This window comes from Patiria miniata, unplaced genomic scaffold, assembly GCF_015706575.1.
Source record: "Patiria miniata isolate m_02_andy unplaced genomic scaffold, ASM1570657v1 HiC_scaffold_29, whole genome shotgun sequence".
Classification (NCBI taxonomy): Eukaryota; Metazoa; Echinodermata; class Asteroidea; order Valvatida; family Asterinidae; genus Patiria; species Patiria miniata.
In genome coordinates this window covers 12893634-12916637 of record NW_024037068.1, presented here as the reverse complement: position 1 = coordinate 12916637, position 23004 = coordinate 12893634, and the positions used below count along the sequence as shown (strand labels likewise).

The 23004-nt window shown below is 41.1% G+C and overlaps 1 protein-coding gene across 7 annotated transcripts in view; it reads right to left on the bottom strand.

Moving 5' to 3' along the window:
• Positions 1 to 23004, bottom strand: part of LOC119736150 (neural cell adhesion molecule 1-like) — a 47519-nt gene that overhangs the window by 5953 nt on the left and 18562 nt on the right. The window contains exons 10-19 of one of the 7 annotated variants that reach the window (XM_038210162.1): positions 20906 to 21088; positions 20444 to 20548; positions 19400 to 19558; positions 18131 to 18253; positions 16175 to 16302; positions 14181 to 14412; positions 12489 to 12687; positions 9215 to 9298; positions 5485 to 5583; positions 2614 to 2875 (exon numbers count right to left, since the gene is read on the bottom strand). In XM_038210162.1, coding sequence (XP_038066090.1) covers positions 2626 to 2875; positions 5485 to 5583; positions 9215 to 9298; positions 12489 to 12687; positions 14181 to 14412; positions 16175 to 16302; positions 18131 to 18253; positions 19400 to 19558; positions 20444 to 20548; positions 20906 to 21088 — 1562 coding nt within the window. In that variant the 3' untranslated portion in view covers positions 2614 to 2625. Of the gene's footprint in view, positions 1 to 505; positions 563 to 2613; positions 2876 to 5484; positions 5584 to 9214; positions 9299 to 12488; positions 12688 to 14180; positions 14413 to 16174; positions 16303 to 18130; positions 18254 to 19399; positions 19559 to 20443; positions 20549 to 20905; positions 21089 to 23004 lie in introns of all 7 variants that reach the window. The other 6 variants (XM_038210164.1, XM_038210163.1, XM_038210166.1 and 3 more) reach the window with 6 other exon arrangements.

The following is a 23004-nucleotide window of genomic DNA, read 5'->3' as shown; positions in this document are numbered from 1 at the left end:
TGTGAATGAAATCTGAAACTGTATGTTTTAAAGACGTCATTCATGACAAAAAATGAAAATCACATTTTGACGAAATTTTCACCCTCAATGATGAGCGGGCCATTACACAATAATGCTCAGCGCGACTTAATACCCTTCTTTGTAGAGCCGGTCACATATTTGATTTAATGAATTCTCTTTTCTTACGAATAAATTGTCTTTTTTTAAAAATGAATTGCAAGAATTCTCACAATCTGCATTGAATGTTTTTTTTAGGACTGTACCGATATGGCGAATGTTCGTAAATTGATGAATGGTATGGTGACATTGTGCAGTCTTTGTGATCACAAATGGACAATACAACTACATGTAGCACTCTACATGAACATGCACGTTGGGGACACTGTACAGTATGTTTACATGCGGATGCATGATTTTCCCATTACTTGGTACAATATCTGATGGTGTCGACACACTGATGAAACGGCAAAATGAAGTGAGAGAAAACAAAATCAAGGCAACGTACAAAGTATAGGGAGGCGGGTACCACGTGGCTGGAACTCGCTGTCCCTCAGTGTCACCACTTCACAACCACAACAGACAGAGGGAAAAGGGTTAATTAAACACAATGAAAACTGTTAACAGAATTCAGGAAAGCTAAGAGTAATATAAACCAAACCACCAGGTGCTGCAGAAGAGGCTAGTTGTCAAGATAGAGAAACGTGGAGCAGTAGGCTAGTTAAGGTTGCCCAGAAAAGACCATTCCACACACCAAACACCTTCAATACTTTTTTGTTTAAGCTTAGGTATTCTTTTGCCTTTTATTCTTGGTTACCCTCACCCTCTGTGATACCTCTAAATACCCAAGGTTTGGAAAGATTTCAAGACTGATGGAGGTTGGGCCCAGCCTCTTTTGCTTTCATCTTGTGCCTTGATGCCCAAAGCCTGAAGAACTTGCCTTTTTTGGTTCTGCACTTTTGATTATTCAGGAAGACATGGGCAGTAATGCTAAAGGGAGTTAAGGCACAATTTCAGTTTTGGAAAGACTGTTTTCCAAACCCTTCACTGGTCATTTTGTTTGACAGGCCAAAAGTGACGGGTTTTGACAATTTTTTTTTAAAGCGGGACAGAAAACTAACACTGCTTCAAACTCTTTGGTTTTACACTTCTCCCCTGCCCGCAAAAAAATAATAATAATAATTGACTCTCAAGGACAAAATTGGAGCTATTTCCACTAACAAAAAAAAACAAAAAAAAGAAATTGCTAATTAGAAAACCACTTATGGAAGTGAGGGATGGGAGTAAAACATATAAAATAAAAAAACTAAAGGCTGCTCCACTTATTCATCAGACGAATGCAAAGTAATTTTGTTTGTCACGAAGTTCTACAGGCTCTTTAATTTTGGCTACAATCATTTGAAAAATACACCAGCCGTTTAGAAAATACTAAGCACTGCTATAGCTCAAACGGAAAGAAAATGAAACAAAGTACTGGTTAACAGTTTGAATCTCACACTGTGGTCTGATTTAAGTGTGATATTCTGCAAAGTAAAGAGATAAGTAAAGAAATAAGGGTTAATGCACACCACAACCAGGCTGAGGGAAAATGTAACAGTTTAGGAAGTCCTGCACACAGTTATCGTTAAAGTGCAAGCGAGTACGCATGAGCAACACAACAATACACAGGCACTTCGTGAAAACAAAGTAGGGGCAAGATCTATACAGTATATTACACCAAGTCTCAGTTCAAAAGTGCAGATAGAACAACGTGCAGATCTGAAGAGAGGAAGTCACAGGAACAATAGGGTTGACCATTCAGTTTTGTCTAAATCATGGCATAAAACAGTAATTGGAATGAAATTCGGTGGACTGAAATCTGGACTGAAATCAAAGTGAAATACAAAGGAAGAGGATCCTTTGCACTTGTCATGGTTTGACACCGCCCTCTGTTGTCACAGCCATGGCATCTCAACATGGAGGAAGCAATGGCAACAGATTTGTTGTGTTGGCGGTTGGTTTGTTTATTAGGCACTTTCAGCGTTCTACATAAACACGCTTCAAAAAAGGCACCATGTCTGGCATATTAAGCGAACCGGTTCTTTTGTTTACCCTGCTAAATGCAAGAGTAAAGCAACATTGGTAAAAAGTTGTTGCACAATGTTGCATTAATGTTGCACAATGTTGCATGTGGCAGTCAACTCAAGTCCCATACTTTGTTGCATCTTGTTGCGATTATCAGGGTATAAACTGCTCATAGTGTTGAGGCTACTACAACGGAATCCACTGTTGCAATTTGTTGCATTTAGCAGGGTTACTGCTTTGTGCCAAAAGGCTGGTTTGTATACATGAACACCGAGCTCACTGCACAATGCAACGCCAACAGAGGCCACTGTTGCAGTTTGATTTGTTGCATTAAGCAGGGTTCTCATTTTTACTGTGTTGGATACTGTTGTATTTAGCATGGTCCATGTACCTGAATAAAACCTGATGGGTGTTAGGGAGTATGGAGTTTGGCGAGTGAAGCGCATAACTCAAACATTCCAATTTGGATTTTATCCATGATTTAGACAAACCTACACCAGTAAAATAAGAAAAAACACAACCCCAAAGCAACACTGATGCACAGCCACAAACCTATAAAAATTGTTACGAGAAAATATTCTTTAGGTCTCTTTCCAGGGCCATCTTTTCTTGGCGGTAGCTGGGGTCTGTGTTGTCAAACAGGTCCGAGTTGGCGTAGGTGGGCTCGCTGGAGGGGTACATGTAACCCCGGTTGAAGGGGGGTTTGGCCACGGAGCCCATCCCGCTGTAGACCGAGGGGATGGAGGGCGGGCCGAGCTCACCGTAGATGGGGTGTTGGGCCACTGACGTCAGGTCTGTCAGTGGGTAATTGATGCTAGATGGGGAACAAAACAGGGCCTGATGAAATGAGGGCTACTTAAGGCAAAACCTCCAAGACCCTTCAAAATTCACGAGGCCGTTTAAAGGCTTTTACGGGACTGAGGAAGGTACTTGGAGGGCCCAACCACTATTACTGTATGGGGGGTACAGATCCCTTAAAATTCAAAGTATACATTTACATGTATGTATATAAAGAATACAAAGGCAGTTTCACCCGATTTCTGCATGCTTGTTGGATTTAGAAGCTTTAGAAAGGTTCCTGACAAAATTAATGCCTGAATGGGAGTAGTAAGAGTTTAATGCTTAGGTATTTTTGTGTGGACTGAATTATAAGTGCAGTAAAATCCAATGTCTTGCTCCAGTCAATTTGAGTGCATTTTGTGTGAGCAGCAACCGTTGCAAGCACTATGGTGCATGTACATATGTATCCACAACTTAATGCCCTAATCTCTGCCTCAGGTCAGTAATGGCCAAGTTCGGGCAAGGACTATTAGTCGACTAGTGGTTGATTTGTGACGTACCTTACGCCTGCGCACTTATAGCAACGTGCGTACGTCTCTAGTCAAACGCTGGTCAAAATGTCATCGCAAAACTTCTGGATCCTGGCTCTCTGCTAGCGTTATGAATGCGCGCTGCTATTGGTTACCAGCGATGCAACCAGTCCCATGTTGGTTCCAAATAGCCGACTAGCGTAGTCAACCACCGTCGACTAGACAGAGTTCGGGCAAGCGTTAGTCGAACTATGGGTAACCTTTGGTCAACTATAGTCCTTGCGCGAACTTGGCCATAGTTGGGCCCAAGACAATGCAACGTTTCTTCTTTGTCAACTAATCAACGTTAACTCCTGCAACAAGACAGTTTTGACATAAATGATACAAGAAGCTAGCCGATGTAGTCTAGCACCCTTGCTGCAATTACTTCAACTGCCAACAACCAAGTATAAAGTACTTCAAACCTGAAATAGAAACATTCTGCTGTGGTTAGTACACTGTTGACAATGGTTGAATTTCCCATAATACATGTTCTGAGCTGGCACAAGGTTATGGCCAAAAATGTAGTTTGAGAAAGTCCTACCACTTCTTGAACTGGGTTAACAACACAAAGTACCACTTGTGAGAACTGAGTAATCCGAGTGCTTCCAAAACGGATCTTTGTAAATTATTAAATTCAAACAAAATGAATTCTACATTCTGTAAGCATAGTGAGTTAATTGTCCCGTCATTGAAACTAGATTGCAGGTACATGTATATATGTACAGAATTAAGCTGCAATTTCATTTTAGATTAACATCAGCGACAATAAACGAACAAAAAAGCAGCAGCAAAGGTCCCATACCCTCTTTGTTTGATTTTCAGAAGTGCAGAAGTAGAGGAAAATTAAAAAAGAAAGGTGACGGAAAGACAGTAATTGAGACTCGCTGCATTAATATTGTCTTGTAAATAAAGAAACACTTAACAAGAAATTGTGGTGTAATTTGAAAAGAGCATTGGTGTGAAGAGAATAAATGTATGTAAATGGGATGATTTGGGCCAAATGCCAAAGAAAATGATTTGAATTGTTACTTTACATGTGATAGGGGATGTTGGTGGCTTGGATTTTGAAGTAGGTGTTGGTTTTTGTCTTTTCTCCCTTTTTATGAATGGATTCATGTGAAAAGGGAGATGCCTAAAATGTATGATGTCTGACAGAGATGCATCCAGAATATGATGGATTGACATGATCATGAGTAATGAAATGGAGGATCAAAGGGAAAACACTGGCTTGAATTCCTGTGGTGCACATATCCAACTTGGATATTAAACTTTCCTATGACATTTCTATATAAATGGTTTCTTAACATAGAAAGCAAACCAAGCTCCACTTATTGAGCAGAATATGATTATTGTTCAATTACATGTTAATAGCCCTTTAAATCCCACTCCTTTGATATGGTCATGAACACCACTCAAACCAACTGCATGATGTTAATCTTGTAAGTACAACTAACATGACTAAGCTCCCACTGTACCGTAACCCACCCACCTGAACTTAAACATTTCAACCTGGATCCCGTTAAAGAGGTTTATGGGTTATATTTTATCAACCTTTGCAATTAACAGATTAACATCTTAACTTGGATTAAAGTCAATTTCAAAAATTCCAAATAATCTGTCAACCGCTGCAAACTTTTTGTCAATGCTACAGTTAAGCCAATTAACCCTTCGACCTGGATTGCAAGTTTAAGTTAACTCTACCAACTGGTACCAACCCTTGCTATAATCTGCCAGGTGCTGATAACCAATACTACATTTATCAATCTATCAAATTGGAGTATAAGTTTCAGTCACTACTAAACTCATTGGTTAATCTGTCAGCTGCTGACAACAATACCACCATTTCTGCAGTTAAGCTGATTAACCTTTCAACTTGGATGACACATTTGATAATCTGTCAGCTGCTGACAACCAAGCCACACATTTCTGCAGTTAAGCTGATGAAGTTTCAACTTGGATTATGAGTTTTATAAACTGTCAGCTGCTGATAACCATCCTGCCTTGTCTGCGGATAAGCTGATTAATCTTTCAACTTGGATTATGAGTTTGAGTCAATACATGTACTACCAACCCCTGTAATAATCTGTCTGCTTCGTATGTTGCGTGTGTAGGCAATTTCCAGCGATCGTCGGCCATACGACTAGCGTGCAGGCTCTGGTACTGGCTGGCTCTGCGAAGGAGGGAACCAGAGAGGGGGACCAGTTGAAAATGTTTTTAACATACCCGGAAAGGGAGTTGACAACTCTATTCTATACATGTACAAGAAATATACCCAGATGGGGAGATAAATTCAAGGCTAAAAAAAAAGAGGAAACAAAATGAGGTACATGTTGGTAGAAATATACCCAGATGGGAAGATAAATCCAAAGCAAAAAAAAAAAAAAAAAAAGAGGTACATGTAGGTTGAATTTATATCCCAGATATCAAGTTAAGTCTTGGTAGACTGGGAATTAATTTCCCCGAATTAAAATGGCATTAAAGCAATGCACAATGTTGTTTAATAAGCTGATTTATATAATTTCTATGCCATTTTGATATAAACACATTTCACTGTCGGCAAAAGGAGTTTCAAGAAAAAACTACATCCATGTACCAGTATATCAGTGCATTTTGAATTCTCGTTCTTGTCAAATTTGCAGATGATTATAGTTTTTATCTTGGAGTGGCCACTGATGCAGAGTGTAACTATCTGCATATTCCAATTAGTCCAATATTCAGTGTGACTGTCTAACATGCATTTTTATTATCGTACCGGTAGCTTATCAAGACTAATAACAGTCGACTCTCATTAACAGAAACTCTGTTAATACAAATTCTGGTTATAGCAAACATAAAGCCTTGGTCCGGACTGTGCATTATATGTGCACCGTGAATGGGACGGGCACTCCACTTAATACAAAATTCTGATACAACAAACAATGTGGCTAGGTCCGGCTGAGTTTGTGTTAACCCTCCTGATATTTAAACAGTCACAGACAGTCAAAATTCACTTCCACTTCCCCTGCTTAACTTTTAACAAAAGCTAGTCACTGGCAGTCAGATCATATTTCAAGCAAGTCAGATCACTAGTCAAAATGGGTCAACAGACAAAGCAGGCAAGTTGTGGTCACAGCTGCTTTATCACTCACCCGGAGTCAAAGCATAGCTGTATCAAGTTACTTAAACAGTCCCAGGCAGTCAATCCTGCTTTATGTAGGCTGGGAATTCTTAACTGTTGAAAACAGTCACTTGCTTGAGTTTGACTGAAAGGATTACTTGGCACAGAATGTACGTCTGCATAGGAGGGTTAATGAGAGTCGACTTTATAATTATATTGACTAGCCTCAGATCACAAGGTGATCCCTGTGGTATATATTCCCTAGACAAGCCCGAGAGAATAGAAGAGTTCAGGGATCACAGATGGAGTTATATTATTTGACTGCTTTGTCTTGTCGTGCATAGGAGGTTAATGAGAGTCGACTGTTAAGAGACTGTCTCCCAGTAATTATATTGACTAGACTCCCAAGGTGATCCCTGTGGTATATATTCCCTAGACATGCCTGGGAGTATAGAAGAGTTCAGGGATCACAGATGGAGGGTGATATTATTTGACTGCTTTGTCTTGTCGTGCATAGGAGGGTTAATGAGAGACGACTGTATAATTATATTGACTAGCCTCCCAACCAAGGTGATCCCTGTGGTATATATTCCCTAGACAAGCCGGGAGTGAATAGGAGAATTCAGGGATCACAGATGGAGGGTGATATTGTTTGACTGCTTTGTCTTGTCGTGCATAGGAGGATTAATGAGAGTCGACTGTTAGGGGACTGTATACCGGTAATTATATTGACTAATCTCCCAAGGTGATCCCTGTGGTATATATTCCCTAGACAAGCCTGAGGTGAATAGGATGATTCAGGGATCACAGATGGAGGGTGATATTATTTGACTGCTTTGTCTTGTCGTGCATAGGAGGGTTAATGAGAGACGACTGTATAATTATATATATTGACTAGCCTCCCAACCAAGGTGATCCCTGTGGTATATATTCCCTAGACAAGCCTGGAGTGAATAAGAGAATTCAGGGATCACAGATGGAGGGCGATATTGTTTGACTGCTTTGTCTTGTCATGCACAGAACATGCAGGATCATTTCTGGCATACTTGGCGACCACATGGGACCAGCAAGTTATTTTTTATCTAACTTAAACATAATATTAGACAAAAAATATTACATGTACATTGGATATTAATAGAGGCATTGATGCTAATACAACATTAGTTTTGGTTTTTTTGGGCTGTTTTTTTTCCAGCGGAGTTAGTAATGTATGTTCTAAACTCTCAAGGTGAAATATATGTTAGTACTAGAGGTGTTAGTGTTCATGAGAATCATGTGTGTGATATCAAGCATTGAAGTACTACGTGTATCTCTGCAATCAAAGAGCTCAGCACTCTAACCTGTATCATTCTTAAAGCATGTTTTTACTCACCAAGCAAAGGCAACATTAAGACACACGTATATCGAGATGTAGGAAGCAATGAAATGTTAAGGCAATAGGTGATGTATGTGAGAAACCGTGAGGTTTGTGATCTTTCGCTTCCCAATTGGATTCTTCTGAAATTATTGTTTGGGATTTTACGCTTCTTTTCTGTCATTTTCTGTTTTGTTGATATGGCAAATGCTGCTTTACAATTGCATATTTGATTCACACTGATGGAGAAGCGGTGAATTGATTTATTTATTTCTTTTGGAAATCTTTACTTTATTTTTAAACCTTGTTCCCTGTGTTTGTTTTGGAAGCACTCAACAGTTTGTTTTCATTCTTCAACTCTCAACAAGAAACTCAAGAAATGGGCGGTACTTGTATGAAGTCTTTTCGAGTTTGATTTTCCCCTACTAAGTTAAACCATGGAGCTTTTCAATGTGTAGCTCCATGATTAAACGTGATTACTATAAAAACCAATACCTGTCGATCCCGACCAACATCTGTAATTTTTATTTTTTGTTCAACTGTCTCATTTGGCTTTGCCGAGTAGGTAAAATTAGCATTCTGTACATTCCATACTTTAAAGCTTCATGATATAATAGTATTCTTTCTTATGACTGCAGCCAAATCGGGGGGTTAGTTCATAATGAAATGACTGGTTCCATAATTAAGCATGCAGAAATGGATGAAATCAACCTTTTTTTCCAACCAAAGAACAAACTCACGACAGAATATGCAAATACTACACTCTGTAAACAGTGACACGGTAACGAGAAATAATCAATATAATGGCAGAAAATAAAAACGTTGACGTGAAACACGTTATTGATTTCTTAAAAAATATTGATATTACAAGTAGCTTTTTGTATATATCTGTCATCAAAAAGGTGAAACTTTTCAATAAGGCAAAAAAAAAAAGTCTCCGGTTTCTGGTATGGAGCTTGCCAAAAAAGTGGTGCGGCGACGCGGCTTTTTTTTTTTTTTTTTACCTGATTTTTTTTGCTTCAAATGTCGGCTGATGACTGCAAATGGTGCCTGACTAAACTTAGTGCAAACATATGGGAGTCCAGAGAGGCCACATAAAGCTTATTCTCGACCATAACCCAAACTAAAAACACGTTTAAATTGTGCAGCAGCAGGATTCCAGTCAAACCAGTGAGTTTGGCGGTTTTGAGACATCATCTTTCATTGAAATTTTTTTTTTTCATCTTGCCGACGCGCATGGCTACGGCGGCGCGCGCGCATACCAGAAACCGGAGACTTTTTTTCTTTGGCCTAAAAGTATGATTTTTTGTTTGGTAAAATTGAAAGGTGAATAGCGTTACTCCAACACACCCATCAGATACGGCGTTGCTCTCTGTCTCAAATTCGGCCAATCGCTGCATCGCCATCCGGTTGCCGGCAGTGGACGCCGCCATGCTAAACGTCACAGAAACCAAATCATTAGCATGAACGGAGGTACAACGTTCCAATAATACACAAATTTGAATGGTGAGTTGGAACAATTTAAAGGCTTCATGTAACACACAAAATGGCAATCCATAACTTGATGGCCTTCCACAAGGTGAACTAGAAACAAAAAATTGGTCCGACATTCTCAACGTCAACAAATAAATCTGGGCTGCAACAATCTGGGTCAAATTTTATCACTTACCTAGAATGCACTTTATACTATTTTTATTATTTTTATTTTGACACATATTGTACACCGAGATGGAAGACAGATATCTGAAGGTACAGCGGAACGCCGCTATAACGAACATCGCAGGATCCACAGAAAGCGTTCGTAATAACGATCGTTCGGTATAGCGATTTCGAATCGCAAGTACCCCCTTTTGACCAATAGTGAACTGGCATTTCTCACATCCTGCGGCTACACGAGGAGTCGTCACGAAACTTTAGCAACGGCTGGTTTTCTCTTTTATTCCTTGGGGAAATAACAGCCATTTATCGCTCTTCGACATTCAAACATGATGTAACAATAGGTGGTTTGATGTTCAGGAATCAAAAGTGACCCAAATAGCATTTAACCCTTACCCTACTAGACCCTCCAACGCATGCCAATATGTGCCTCAAGAAAATCTCCTATGTTTTTTGCATGGCCCTCCAATATCTGCCATGTCATTTCAAGGGTAACTGGACAGGTACTCCAATACATGCCACAGAGAACAATGAGAGTCCTCTGATAACAATCAAGTGCCCCCAGCTGGTCAGTATCAGGCACCCTCCAGGGCCTCCAACTCCTGCCAATTGGAGCCTTCACTGCTACATCAAAGTATCCTCCAATAAACTGCAGCTGGAGGGCATTGGCATAACCAACTGACATGCAGTAAACTACCCTCAGAGAGTAAGGGTTATTACATCCGGTAGATTTTTTGTTAATCTGTTGACTTTTTTTCAACAACAATGTTCGGTACCTTTTGAACATTAAAACCGGGAGCCACGGATGATGTTCGATATAGCCGAATGTTCGGTATAGCGGTGTTCGGTATAGCGGCGTTCCACTGTACTTTCACCCTCTGAAAGGCTTAGCATAATAGCACATTTATGACCCGTTCTGGAAAAATGAGTCTGCTGTGGCAAAATTCACGTTTTGAGTTTACTCTAATAATGAAATGGGAATGAAATAAGCTTTCATTTGGTATTTCATGGACCACTATAGGATATTTGGTTTCATTGTGCATGTTTCATTCTGTCCATCATGTCCATTTTTTTTTTACAAAGCTAGAAACATCTTAACAGAGAAAAAGGGTTACACTGTAACTAACCAAGAAAAGCACCAAAAATCCTGATTTTGTCAGTCATTTGCATACAATATTAAAAAAAAATTGCAAGACAATTAAACTAAAACTGCCAAACAACCGCAATATAACAAAAACAAAAATCCAAATGTTGAGCAAATTTTCAGTGTTTCCATTTCAAATGGCAAAAGCTTGAATGCAGATTATGCGACGCCAGACTCATTTTTCAAGAGCGGGTCACATTATTTTATGGTCAACAATAAGGGAACAAAAATAAATAAATTGTGTTGTAAGCCTGTTTGTTTTGTACTCAACACAGCCATTCAAGTCTTACAAAACCACTTTTGCCTATGAGTTAGTGCCCACACTTCAAATTCCTTTGAGGTTATCTTCTGTGGAGTACGGAAAACACTTCAAATCCCTGCACAATCCTTTTGTTTGGTGCATCTCGGGGCAAGCAGGCAGATTCGGTCGCGCTTCACTGCTCTCCATAGTGCTGGTTTTTGTGCAGTGACTCTCTGTGTGGCACTGTTACTTCAACACTTCATATCCCTTCACCTGAAACTGACCTGCACATCTTAAAGGCAGAGTATATCATTTGCAACAATCCAAAAATTAACTGACAAAATTATTGTTCAAATTAGGTTTTGCCCTTCACCGACGTTTTAAACACTGTATACTCAGTGTGTTACCTCCCGAGTGAAAGTTGGAAAAAATCACTCGGGTGGGACTCGAACCCACGACCTCCTGCTTTCTAGTGCAGATGTCTTACACTCGACCACCGAGCTAACGGGATCGGGTGGCCGATCACACTGAGTATACAGTGTTTGAAACGTCGGTGAAGGGCAAAACCTAATTTGATTTATATCACCCCGACGCAAAATTCCATCTTATAAAAATTATTGTTGAAAAGCATACTTGGTTTAAATATAGTAATGACACTTAACTCCCTGTGAAATTATTCTTTCTGGCATGCTCTCATTTTGAAGAAAACAATAAAAGAAGGTCATTTCCAAAGATGCGTCTTTTAGTTCATTTTTAATTCGGTGAAGCCGTGAATGGGTGCGCGCAAGTGTTGACACGATGCAGAACGTGTCCCCGACGCTGTTTTGGGCTCAATACAAAACATGACTCTTCAACTTTTGAATTGAAATCCCAACCCTAGAATATTGTGTTTTCGGAATATACAGCATTCACTGAGATAACACTTCATCAGGTTAGTTGTTCAGCACCCTTCTTCAGATTTGGAGCACTTTTGTTTTGTCAAACAAAAAAAAATTCACAAACGACAAATGATATACTCTACCTTGAAAATGCTTGACATGTTACTCCAAATATTGACTTGCCACTAGGAGACTTTAAGACACAGCATTTAGGACGTCATGGAAATTCCATTTATTGATGACCTGACTTAGTCTGAGTAGCACCCGTTATCCACGGAGCCATCTCCTGTCTAACGTCTGATATGTCAAAGCATGCAGATTTATGCGAGCCTCGCGCCAGCCAATTTGGAGTCGACTTTACTAAATCGTGATGTCATTTCATCCCAAAATCAGGACTAACACTGTGATTGGTCAATTCGAATGCAGCATTTTGTAATACAACAGCCGGGAGCGCATTCACGTAACATGATACCAAGTGCCGCGCGCTGTGACAATTTTTTTTTTTTATCCATGTCTATGACGTGCAACGGGTGAATAACCGAAGACCCGATAGACCTATAGAAAGCGCCTGCTGATTGGTCAAAATCTAGGAAGTCAAGAGGTGGGGTCTTGCCTAATTAATCAGCAAATCTGTTCCCGATAGACTAGACCTCACTATGCAAAGCTTAAAATCTAGTATCGGAAAAAAAAAAACTTTCTGCTGACCTGTACTCAACAGCTTCCGCTTCTTCCTTGTCTTCGGGCGCTTGCTTGCCGCAGAGGTGCACGCAGATGCACATGGTCAGGCCACAGCTGTTGGTGCAGTAGCACAGGCAGTCCAGCAGGATCAGGATGACCAGAAACCCACCCACGATGATCCCGATGAAGGCAGAGATGGGCAGCTCTCCAATGCGCAGCCCAGGACCTGTTAGAGCGTCAGAACAAATTTATAAAGCTGCTGTCCCCTGCTCTCCAATAAATTTCTTTATTTCGCCTCACAAATGTTTAAATCTGAAATTTTGCTTTGATGACAAAACTACTTTTTTGCCGGTATTTTGGTCATCTGCAACCCCCTGAAAAAAAAAGGATCTTTTTTGGCGGTTGCATTTGCACCTCTAACACACAATGTAGTCTTGCTCCCAGACTGGTTTACAGTTTCATTCCCCAAGCGCGGCCAAATGTTTGCGGCTTGTAGAGGTTGTATTACACTAGATGAATCAGTCTTTGGAACTTTGGCAACTTGATCCAAGTGGAAATTCCAAGCACCAAATGTTTGCGGCTTGTAGAGGTCGTATTTCACTAGATGAATCAGTCTTTGGAACTTTGGCAACTTGATCCAAGTGGAAATTCCAAGCATACCTGTACCTCACCGGTACTGTATTCAAGCTAATGCACGCACGTGAAGTATGCTCCAAATTTTCTGGGTGGTGCTGCTGATGTTCTCAAGACTGGATCTGATTTATCTTAATAGAGCCTGAAAGTACGCCATTTTGTCTTTATGCTTCCGGCCCCCTCCGCGACCCTTCTATGGGCATTTTACACGGTATTGCCCTCTCGCTATAATTCTTGACAGGATGATTTCTAACCGTAACCACCCCCAAGAAAGATTTATGTTGGAATTTTATCTTGGCATTCCACAAGAAAAGAACTGATGAGAAATTATTCACATCCGGATTTTCGTACCTAGGTCTCCTTGTTAGATCACGTTTGTTTTGACAACACGTATTTGTGAGAGATCGAAAATAATAACGACGTAAAGATTTACCTACCTACATCCGATTGACTCTAGATTGAATCGGGCTTGCTTGAATACCGTTCTTATCAACGGTCATTTTAGATTTGCTTGTAAATGAGAATTAGTCCTTCAAGTTTATTAAAAAAGAAATTGTGTGTCCCAAAATACATTTTAGACTGCCATTTCAGTTTCAGTTTTTACCCAATGACCGCCACAAAATTGTTTCATAAATGTTCATCATCTGTACGAATGCTCTGTGTTCCACTAGTGCACATGTGAGCCAATTTTCTCTTTTGTGTCATGCGATTATGCCGTTTCAGCAAATTGAGATGCTGGTAACAATTTTACAAAGGCCTTTTCTGAGGCTGATTTTCTCAAGAAATCAATGTACCAAAACAATTTTTTTAAAGACTTTTACACCTAATTTTCCAATTCGAGGGGTCCGGAAGTGCGCAACCAGGGGTCAACTTCAGGCTCTATTATTGATAGCAACCTTCAACCACAGCGGCTTAACCCTGCTTGTTGGCACCAGCTGTATGACAGGTTAATCCAACTTCAGTCAAGGGCCCAGACTAATTCTAACACATAAGACTATCTGCCTGAATCATTAACCGACCGCAAATAATTTCAAAAGTTGACTGAACAAACAGTAGAATGTCCTTGAAACAAAAACCTAAATTTACCCAAGGGCTCTTCGGACGGAGGCAGAACAGGCGCTCCGCCTGGCATGCGGAAGTTGAGGGTGCCCGGCTCGCTTTTCCCCCAGGTACTCTGAGCCCGCAGCTCCAGGAAGTAGAAGGTTCCGGGCTTCAGGTTGGTCAGGGTGTGGCGGTAGACGGGCGCCGTGTCGCTGTCCTTACTGGCGGAGGCTGTCTCGGGATCGCGACCCAGCTCGGTGGCGTCACCCGTCTCAACCTGGAGGTGGTGAACGAAGAGCGTTAAGAAATGTGACCCAGTCTGTGTCAAATTACTACTGCTTTTAAAGGGAAAATACAACATTTTCAAACATCAAAAAATATTAACTACCAAATTATTTTGAAATATCTTGCTGAACTGTTAGTGAATGACAGTCTAAAGCATCCTGTAAAATCATGGCACCTGGTACCGGTATACTGTCATTTTCAAGAAAAAATGTATCCGTCCCCCCCCCCCCCCTAAGATCTCGGCCATCGATTGACGAAAAATTTTGAAACTCAGCACATGCATAGAGCAACTCTTCCTCAACATGCCCAAGAAATTTCATGACTATAGGTCAAAGGGTTTTGGAATTATGGCTAACTAATTATTCATATGTATGAATGGCAATTCTGCTCGGTGTACACGACGTATATGGGAAAATTCAGTTTTCGCTACGTGCCAACCTGTGGTCCGATTTTTATGTTTTTGGTATCAAAAGATGCGCAAAGCTCGAGGCTAAAAAGTCATAACAGCTCGGGTCGCGAAAAAAATTGTTTAGAGGCTATCGCGAAAAATGTTGAGGGGGGGGCGGATTCCGACCCCCCCCCCCCCCGGCCCCTTTAGGGTTAAGATCCGTTTAGATCCTTTAGGGTTAATGCAGCCCTGTGACTCTGGAACATTACTGCTTTACCCTTTTCAGTATTCAATTGTGTTTCTATTGTAATGCATGTATGTTAGTTTCCTGTGTGTATGTCAAATGCTAAATGACATTAGCATGACATTAACTCTCCTGTGGTTTGACCATTCAAAACACCTCAAAATTTGGTTTCTGGCAAATTGGAGGACAAAAAAACGCAGGACCTTTTAAAATCCTCCAGAATTTATTGTTACTGCACTACCACACCTTTCAATTCCTTTCGAAAGGTATTGAAAGGCAACTTACTGAATTTGCCCCCCAGAGTTGCTTCACCTTCCAAAACCTTTCGAAAAGTTTCAAAGTTCCAGCACTATTTCACCTTTCAAAACCCTTTTAGTCAGGCAAATTTAAAATGTTTTGAAAGGTCTGACAATTCTCTGCCAACTGCACTGGGCATAGCAGGGTTAATGGTTAACCCTTTCCGTACCATGGGCAACTTGTGTCGACAAGAAGTAGCCCCCTGCTGGTTCCCATGGGCGACTTTAGTCGACCAGGAAACCACACACGAAACACCCTCAACACAGATATATTCACTACTTTTCAGAAAGGTGGCATGTTGCTATGTTTGGCTGCCCATACATCAACTATATACCAGCTGAAAGAGTGTTTTCGGATCTTTCTATTGGTGTGGTTTATTTATAGTGTTAACATACAAAAAAAATGAGAAAAGTGCTTCAGAAGTATCCACGCACAATTGGAGGTATGGAGTGCCATTTGGTCATGTGGTGAAATGGCCTGCAGTTTGATAATTGGGACCAGATGAACAAAAAGGCATAACTTCCTTATATTTGCACGTATGGACTTCATTTTTACATCACATAAAAGAGTAAGGACCAAGGAACAAACTTTACACACAACATTGATGATTTTAATCACTCCTTGGCAATGAAAATCTGGGTTGAAAAAAGTGAGTTTTTGACTCGTGCTCATTTTGTTCAAGCTCTAGTGATTTCCGCATGACTGAGCAAACAATTTGGTCCTGGGGAGAGCCTAGTCAATAAACAATGTGGGCATGAAAGGGTTAACGTCCGTAGCTGTGGCCCTAAAACGCTAATTTTAGAGCCAAATTTATCTTTGACGTACCGGCGAGTAGGTGAGTTCATACGAGATGATCGGTGAGCCGCCGCTGTCGTAGGGCTCCAGCCAGACTATCTCATAGATGGTGTCCCGGTCCGGCTCACGGTTGAATATCATGGGCTCGCTTGGGGGACCTGTGAAACACGAGAAATATAGAGGTGGTGGGTTCGAATCCCGCCAGAGCCACGCTAGAGCCGTTCTTTTCAAGTCTTCCTCAAATGAACAAAAAATGGAACCATAAAGGGGAATCTGAGTTTGTTCACTTTTGCTTACATTCATGGATTGAACAAAGCCAATGAATCGAAGTAGGATTTAAAACTTTGCATGGTGGTAGTATAATTAGGTGAAAGTTTGCAGTATCACCATATGGATATCTCTTTTTGAAAGGTGTGTGGTTCTGAAAAGAACCGGTTCTTTCCAGAACCACACACCTTCCCAAAGAGATATTCGGTTCTAAAACGAACTGATTCTTTTCAGAACCACACACCTTCTCAAAGAGACATCCGGTATCACCATGTGAATACATCTCTTTTCAAAATGTGTGGTTCTGAAAAGAACAGATTCTTTTCAGAACCTAACACCTTCCAAAAGAGGCATCCGGTATCACCATGTGAATATATCTCCTTTGGAAAGGTGTGTGGTTCTTTTCAGAACCACACACCTTCCAAAAGAGGCATCCGGTATCACCATGTGAATATATCTGTTTTCGAAAGGTGTGTGGTTCTGGAAAGAACCGGTTCTTTTCAGAACCACACACCTTCCCAAAGAGACATTCGGTATCACCATGTGAATATATCTCTTTTTTTGAAAGGTGTGTGGTTCTGGAAAGAACCGGTTCTTTTCAGAACCACACACCTTCCAAAAGAGGCATCCGGTATCACCTTGTGAATATATATCTCTTTTGAAAAGGTGTGTGGTTCTGGAAAGAACCGGTTCTTTTCAGGACCACACACCTTCCAAAAGAGGCATCCGGTATCACCATGTGAATATATCTGTTTTCGAAAGGTGTGTGGTTCTGGAAAGAACCGGTTCTTTTCAGAACCACACACCTTCCCAAAGAGACAACCGGTATCACCATGTGAATATATCTCTTTTGGGAAGGTGTGTGGTTCTGAAAAGAACCAATTCTTTTGCAGAACCACACACCTTCCCAAAGAGACATCCGGTATCACCTTGTGAATATATCTCTTTTGAAAAGGTGTGTAGTTCTGGAAAGAACCGGTTCTTTTCAGAACCACACACCTTCCCAAAGAGACATCCGGTATCACCATGTGAATACTTTTGGGAAGCTGTGTGGTTCTGAAAAGAACCAATTCCTTTCAGAACCACACACCTTCCCAAAGAGACATGCGGTATCACCATGTGAATATATCTCTTTTGGGAAGGTGTGTGGTTCTGAAAAGAACCAATTCTTTTCAGAACCACACACCTTCCCAAAGAGACATCCGGTATCACCATGTGAATATATCTCTTTTGGGAAGGTGTGTGGTTCTGGAAAGAACTAGTTCTTTTCAGAACCACACATCTTCCCAAAAGAGATATAAACCTTCACTTACTCAAATGAATCGAGTCGGATTTAGACCGCGCAATTTCATAAAATAATCAACATGTAAGGACAAACTTTGTTTAAAAAAAATAAATTTAACAAAACAACTTGATAGTAAGATCAGCTTACAAGAGAAATTGCAAATTTTGAAAGTTGTCAAGGCCATGGCCTTCTTTTAGAAATCATGCAGATTAATTTGTTAAGTTTGATTTTTAATACTAGATAATGAGCAGATGGAAATGTTAAAACATCACAAACGAAAAATATGAGTTACTTGTAGTATCTCCTTCAAAGACATGATTTACAGTGCCATTTAAACCGAGAGCAATTGAAACGGTTAGTAAACTGAAAACATTGTTTTTCACGCTTTTTAACAAGTCCAGATTCACTTTCAAAAACGCCATAAGTTTGCTTACCATAACCAAGGGTGCGCTCGCTGGTGTTGAAGGACCACTCGCCCCATCCCACCTCATTGATAACAGCCACTCGGAACTGGTACAGGCGATCCGGAGCTAGTCCCGTCAACCTGGTGTCATAAACTGAAAGAGAGACAGGTACAAACATGAATGATAATCAGCCATCTTAGACGGTGATTTTGTATATTAGGCCAAAAAAAAAAATAGTTCTGCTTCCGATTACATGCCCTTCAAAAATAGGGTCGGTCGGTCGGAAAATCTTTTTTTTTTGCCAATTTTTTTTATGCAGATTGAATGGGATATTCAATTATATGCGAAGTTTTAGCCTGAACTATTTCCATTGCACTACGAAAGCTATACACGAAATGGCAACAAAAAGTGAATAAAACCTACCTTTAATTATTGTCAATATATTTACGTTCGATAATTTAAAAAAATAATGGAAAATTCAGGCCGTTCGCACCATATGCACAACGCTAGTCTAGACGCGGGGAGCTGGCCAAAACTCCGAGGTGTGTGATGCGTGCGTGTGTGGCGAGCGGCCCACCATGGGTCGACAGACCTGTTTTCACGGTCAAAAATTTCGGGAAACACGCATTGTGTATCACTCATAAATACGAGAAATGCGATCTCAAAATGAACTCTTGAACACAGAAAATACTTACACAGACAAGCTAGATCAATTCTGTAAATTAACTTGCAAAAATGTTTTTTCTCCATCGGTGTTTTCTTGGCATTTTTTATGATGTCGAATCCGACCAGTTGACAGTGGCCTGCACTGCTAGCGCACCCACTGGTCTCCCCCAACTCTTTCTTTTGTAACTAAGTCAGTGATTTCACCCTTAACTAATAATAATAATAATATTAATAACTGTATTTACATAGCGCTTTTTGCCAGAGGATACAAAGCGCTGGGGGAGAATGCAACCAAGCCAGGTAAATGAAGTATATGAACATTATGAGACCCATTATGTTGCACCTTATAAGGGTTTACAAGATGCTGCGGCGTATAGTTGCTGCCACTGCCAGAAACACCGGGGCAAACCCCTTCTCTTAGCGACAAGTGTTACTGGGTTCTTTAACGTGCATTACACAACACACAGGACCTACGGCTTAACGTCCCATCCGAAGGACGAAGCAACTAACTTGTTCTTTCGTATTTGATATTTAAAGTCAATCACACATGTGAATTGCAATGAACTCAATAACATATTTACTCTGCTGTCAACGTTGAAAAGCGCAACAGGTACACAAGTGTCAAAGACTTACAGATGGGTCTGAAGTAGGCAGTGCAGGATTCTTCCGACTCGTCCGCACCATCCACACAGTCGGGCTCCTTATCACAGACATAAGAGATGGGCAGGCAAGGATTCCGGTTGCCATCCCGGACGGGACACTTGAAACCTCCGGTGCAATCTTCATCCGCATCTGCGGAAAGAAGGCAAAAAAAATCAGTGACACAAAAAAAAGTGTGGTTTGATGTTTAACCCTCCTGCTATTTATACAGCAATCACGGACAGTCAAAATTCACTTCCACTTCCATCTTGCAGAACGCGCATCAGCTGTGTCGTTTTTCAAATACATTTCCAAGCAATATGCGAGCGCGTGTTTGGAACATTTTCAGCACTGTGCAATGCGTGCTTGATTGCGTAAATACGCAGTTGCAGTTCTCCTACAGAGATGGCCGTCATTTGAGCGAGCCATATATACACCAGATGATGGCTTAACTTGAATTTCATGCATACCGTGATTTACAGACCCAGTCAGCTTATGTACATGTACATGCTCTACAGCTAAATCTTGATATTGGGTTGAACGTAAGAGGTGTTTTATTTATAATTGACCCTAACCGCCCTGAATCCTCCAAAATCCTTTTTGCAAATTGGAGGAATTTGCAGGATTGAGGTTACATGGCAAAAGTGCGTTGTTGATTTCGGAGTATGCACTGTGTCAATTAAGGTCTTGGGTCAGACCTGGTGTTGTTTATGCTCAGCCGTGCATAAATTTAGCCCTTGATTATACTTGACATCCTCCGCACTGCTCCAGGATGTCACTGCCTCTGCCTCAGCCTATTGACAGACATAGCCGGAGGATTTTGCAGGATTCAGGCAGTGGTCATCCCTCCATGGACCATATTCAAGAAATAACAGAGGAATTTGCAGGATTGAGGCTATATGCTATTTTTCCATGAGGCCAATTGGAGGATTCTGCAGGATTGAGGCTACATCCTAGCAAAAAGGCCTAGGGAGTTAGGGTTAAAAAAATAATACCAATCATCCATTGGTTGCGACAGTACTAATCGTGAGCACTTACTGCAGTTTTCTTCGTCGCTGTTGTCCAGGCAATCCATGAAGTTGTCACAGCGACGATCTTTCTCGATGCACAGTCGACCACACTGGAACTCTGTGGGCAGACATTCTACGGAGCAAAGAACCAAAAGAACGGAAGCCAATCAAATGAGCTGCTGGAAGTAGGAAGAGCGTTGCAGTAGAGAGTCCTACTCCCCCTAGTGTCCCAAATACTCAAAGGTTGTGTAGAGTACCCTGAAATATTATCAGTGTTTGGACACTCATCTCACACAAATATTCTCAGTCGTTTCATGCTACCGAAACCGGAGATAAACGCCAGCCTGATGGGCCACATTGGCTCGTGACAGACTTAACTTTACTTTACTCCCTGGTTTTATTGATTGAAATAAATACAATGTAATACAACGTAGTACAGGTGCTAATGAGTTAACCAACTTACAAAAAATGACTAGCAAGTTGCACTTACTGTTCTGAACAATCTCGTACATCTCCGTCGGCTGTTGGTACTCGCTGTACCCAATCACGTAGCCCAGGATCCTGAGGTATTCTGGGTAATCGGCACCGACCTCCACCGGGTTATCGAAGGAGACCTCGATGGTGGTTGCGGAGGCCGATATGGCTTGAACGTTGGTGGGTCTCTTCATGGGATCTGTGTAAGGTTCGTTATTAAAGAGGTTGTTGATTGCTGAACGATATGTTTTATGAAAAACTATAAGCTGCAAGAATGCGGTATACAGGTATGAAACAATGATACGGTTCTTTACTTTGTAAATCTGTGTTTAAATACACCAATAATATGAAACATTTGAATGATTGCTGTTGCGACATCCAAGCAGCACCAACAATGACTAAAGCCAAATTTGCATAGGGAAGAATGCAAAATTAAACCGGCGCTAACTGGAGGCTGATCTTTGAGGTAACCCGTAAAACCCTGTTAAACTTCACAAAACCTTGAGGTAAACCTAAAGATACTGGCTGTTTAATTTTGCATGCTCCCCTTACTGAAATCACTGAACTTTGAGGTACCCCGTTGAACCCAGTAAAACCTCACAAAACCTTGAGGTAAACCTCGAGTTACCGCCTGTTTAATTTTGAATGTCTACCTTACTGAACTTACAGAACCTTGAGGTACCCCGTTAAACCCAGTAAAACCCTCACAAAACCTTGAGGTAAACCTCAAGTTACTGGCTGTTTAATTTTGCATGCCTACCTTACTGAACTTACAGAACCTAGAGGTACCCCATTAAACCCAGTAAAACCCTCACAAAACCTAGAGGTAAACCTCTAGTTACTGGCTGTTTAATTTTGCATGCCTACCTTACTGAACTTACAGAACCTTGAGGTACCCCGTTAAACCCAGTAAAACCCTCACAAAACCTAGAGGTAAACCTCTAGTTACTAGCTGTTTAATTTGCATGCCTACCTTACTGAACTTACAGAACCTTGAGGTACCCCGTTGAACCCAGTAAAACCCTCACAAAACCTAGAGGTAAACCTCGAGTTACTGGCCGTTTAATTTTGCATGCCTACCTTACTGAACTTACAGAACCCTGAGGTACCCCGTTAAACCCAGTAAAACCCTCACAAGACCTTGAGGTAAACATTGAGTTACCGCCCGTTTCATTTCGCATGTTCCCCTTTCCTGAACTTTTTTTTTAGACAACTAAAACAAATGAGACTGGATAAGACACATGAAAAATAGCTCTCAAGAAGTATTGTTTTTTTAACTTGTGCCTTTACCCCTAACCCCCTTGAGTGATAACTAAACTCCTCCTGAATCGTACCAGGGATATACATGTACATATATATACTTACGTAAAAGGTTACACCACACAAACTTCAAATCACAGGAAATTCAAAACCTAGCCTTTTGCCAAGGCCATCGTGACTTAACTTGCCATCATTTGACCAAGCAGCGAAGCGGCCAAGCCGCGAAGCGACTGGAGGGGGAGACCACACATGCGAGTGGCGAAGCCACGAGAGCCTTTTCCAACTTGTCAAGAATTTCTTTATGTTTTTCTTTATAATCTCGATTTTTGCTACCCCAAAAGGGTAGCAAAATTCCAAGCAATCGGAAACGACGGAGTCAGCGTTCAACAACAAAAACCGCAAAACCAAGTTCGAAAAGGCGTCGTGGCTACGACGCTGAGTGCTGACTTAATCTTTGCTCCAGTCGCTTAGTGCATTCGCAGCTCCGCCGCTCTAAGCCACGACTGCCTTGGCGAAAGGCTATTCAAATCCTGAACAAGGATCTAAAACTTGTGTTGCTCACTTTCAGGTACTACATTCACAACCTAAACCCCCACCCGACAAGTGAAGCAAAATCAGAATACAAAGTACATTATCATGCCGTGAATCCTCTTTTAAACAGAACAACCGAACTGGCCGCTGATATTCGGGTTTTTTACCAAGACTGAACCAGGCTTACTGATCTCTCTTATCTCAAGATCTATCTCCTTAGGGTAGTTTAGCACCTGATGAATGCCTACCAGCAGCAGGGAATAATTAGTACCGCTTGACTAACAATGCCTGAATCATTCCTCAGAGGCCTACACGCACATGGAT